Consider the following 1,846-nt stretch of genomic DNA (forward strand, 5'->3'; position numbering starts at 1 on the left):
GAGCCACTGTAAATTATTTCAAATGAGAGCATCACTTGAAGAAAATTTCTTTCTTGGCGAAAGAAAATCACCACATCTGTTCTGTTGAGCAATTTGATGTTGACACTGAGCCTAGAAAATCAGCAGGGAAGCAAACACCAGAGAATGCTACAGACCAGCATTTAAGCAAGCTTTGCTCCCAATGGTCTGATCCAATGCCCACTGATATCGGGGGGAAGACTCCCATCAGCTCAGGCCCGTGCTCAAGTGCCCCAAGCGCTGCAGGCCCAGCCATTCCTTATGAATTTAGATCCCTTTCTGTGTCGTGATCCCCCTCCCCCAGTATGTGCCATCAGCAGGGATTGAACTTAGAACCTTCAGCACCACACTTTAAGCACAGATGCTAAAGGCACCCTATGTTAATTAGCAGTAGTAGGCTGTCATCTTCTTGTACCGTTCAGTTACTATAGGGGGACACAACACACTTCGGAAGCTTGTTATCTTGAGCTAGCATATAGTTTGTGAATGGATCCCATCTCCCCTTGAACATTTCTCCCCTCTTCAGCTGGCTCTCCTTCCAAGTGAACAGCATTCTGGTAGTTACATGCATTTTCCCTGCAACCCATGAACTCCTGGCCCATGGAAAGGAAGACGATGGGAGTGAGGCAGCTGTTAAAATGGAGCAGGCCATCAGCAAAGAGGATGCCCATGTCCAGGGATTTTTTCATCACTGAATGTAGTGCATCACCTGAGACCTGCAGGAAGTAGAAGACGTGATGTGGCAGCCAGCAGAGGTAAAAGATCAGGATCAAGACTAGGTGGACGCTGAGGGGCTTCCTGGACTGAGTGAGATGGCTTCTCCTCAGCTTGGCAGCTAGAAGAATGTAGCAGGTCATGATCAAGGCTAATGGGACCAGGAACCCAACCAGGAAGTGGATAGCCACACTGGCCATCATCCTTCTTTTTCTCAGCAAGAGGTTCTCTTGGACACTGTTCAGATTGCCAGAGGTGACGTTCCACTCTGAAGATGAGCTCATGAAATCCCAGAGATCAGGGTACTGCAAGCTCAATGCAAGGGATAGGATCCATATGGCCAGAATAACCAAAGAAGCCAGACGGGGTGAACTGTGGTTCTGGGACCACACAGGGCAGGCCATGGAGATACAGTGGTTGGCATTGATGACAGTGAAGAGGAAAACCCTAATGAACATGTTGAGTGAGGTGACAGTAATGGTCAATTTATACATCATGCTGCCCAAGGGCCAACGAAAGCCCAAGGCTATGCAGATAACTCTGAAGGGTAGGAAGCAGGTGAAGATGAAGTCAGCAATGGCCATGTTAAGGAACCACATTGGAGTGACTGTCTTCTTCACCTGGAAGCCAGTGATGAAGATGATCCAGCCATTTCCCACCATGCCCAAGAGGAAGGCCAGGCTATAGGCCACCATGAAGATTATGTTAGTCATGTCCATGAGAACTGGATTATGAAGAAGCGCTGCTTCATAGGTTGCCATCCAGGTGTAGGTTCAGGCAGTGCAGATCTTCTACTGACCAAACAAAGAACAAATATCATGTCTCTGAAAGCTTATCTTGATGAGGATAAAAGATCAGGCGTGCTGGAGCAATTTGTATAGTGGGGGTGCTGACAGCCATTGAACCAAACTGTAACCCTGTGTATGATGGAAAGCACTTCAAGCCGGAGGGTGCAGCAGCCCCCCCAGCACTCCTAGTTCCAGCACCTGTGTAAAAGGTTGGGGTTTTAGATAGCAAGTTGTAAATAACACACACAAACTCTAGCTTAGCACTGTTAATAACTCTAGAAAGTGCTAAGGTGGCCAAATAAAGTGCAAATTGCCGGTCTACTCTG

General features: G+C 47.7%; 1 protein-coding gene across 1 annotated transcript; it reads right to left on the bottom strand.

Annotated features, from left to right (window-relative positions):
* Positions 1-476: 476 nt before the first annotated feature.
* On the bottom strand, positions 477-1,493 carry LOC141977542 (chemerin-like receptor 1). The gene has a single exon (XM_074939061.1). It carries the CDS (start codon positions 1,491-1,493, stop codon positions 477-479), a length of 1,017 nt encoding a protein of 338 aa, XP_074795162.1.
* Positions 1,494-1,846: the final 353 nt, after the last annotated feature.

The sequence above is a fragment of the Natator depressus genome, chromosome 24 (assembly GCF_965152275.1).
Source record: "Natator depressus isolate rNatDep1 chromosome 24, rNatDep2.hap1, whole genome shotgun sequence".
NCBI classification, from domain to species: domain Eukaryota; kingdom Metazoa; phylum Chordata; order Testudines; family Cheloniidae; genus Natator; species Natator depressus.

Excerpts from the sequence above, each read along its gene's own strand:
- LOC141977542 (XM_074939061.1), bottom strand. The coding sequence starts at position 1,493 with ATGGCAACCTATGAAGCAGCGCTTCTTCATAATCCAGTTCTCATGGAC.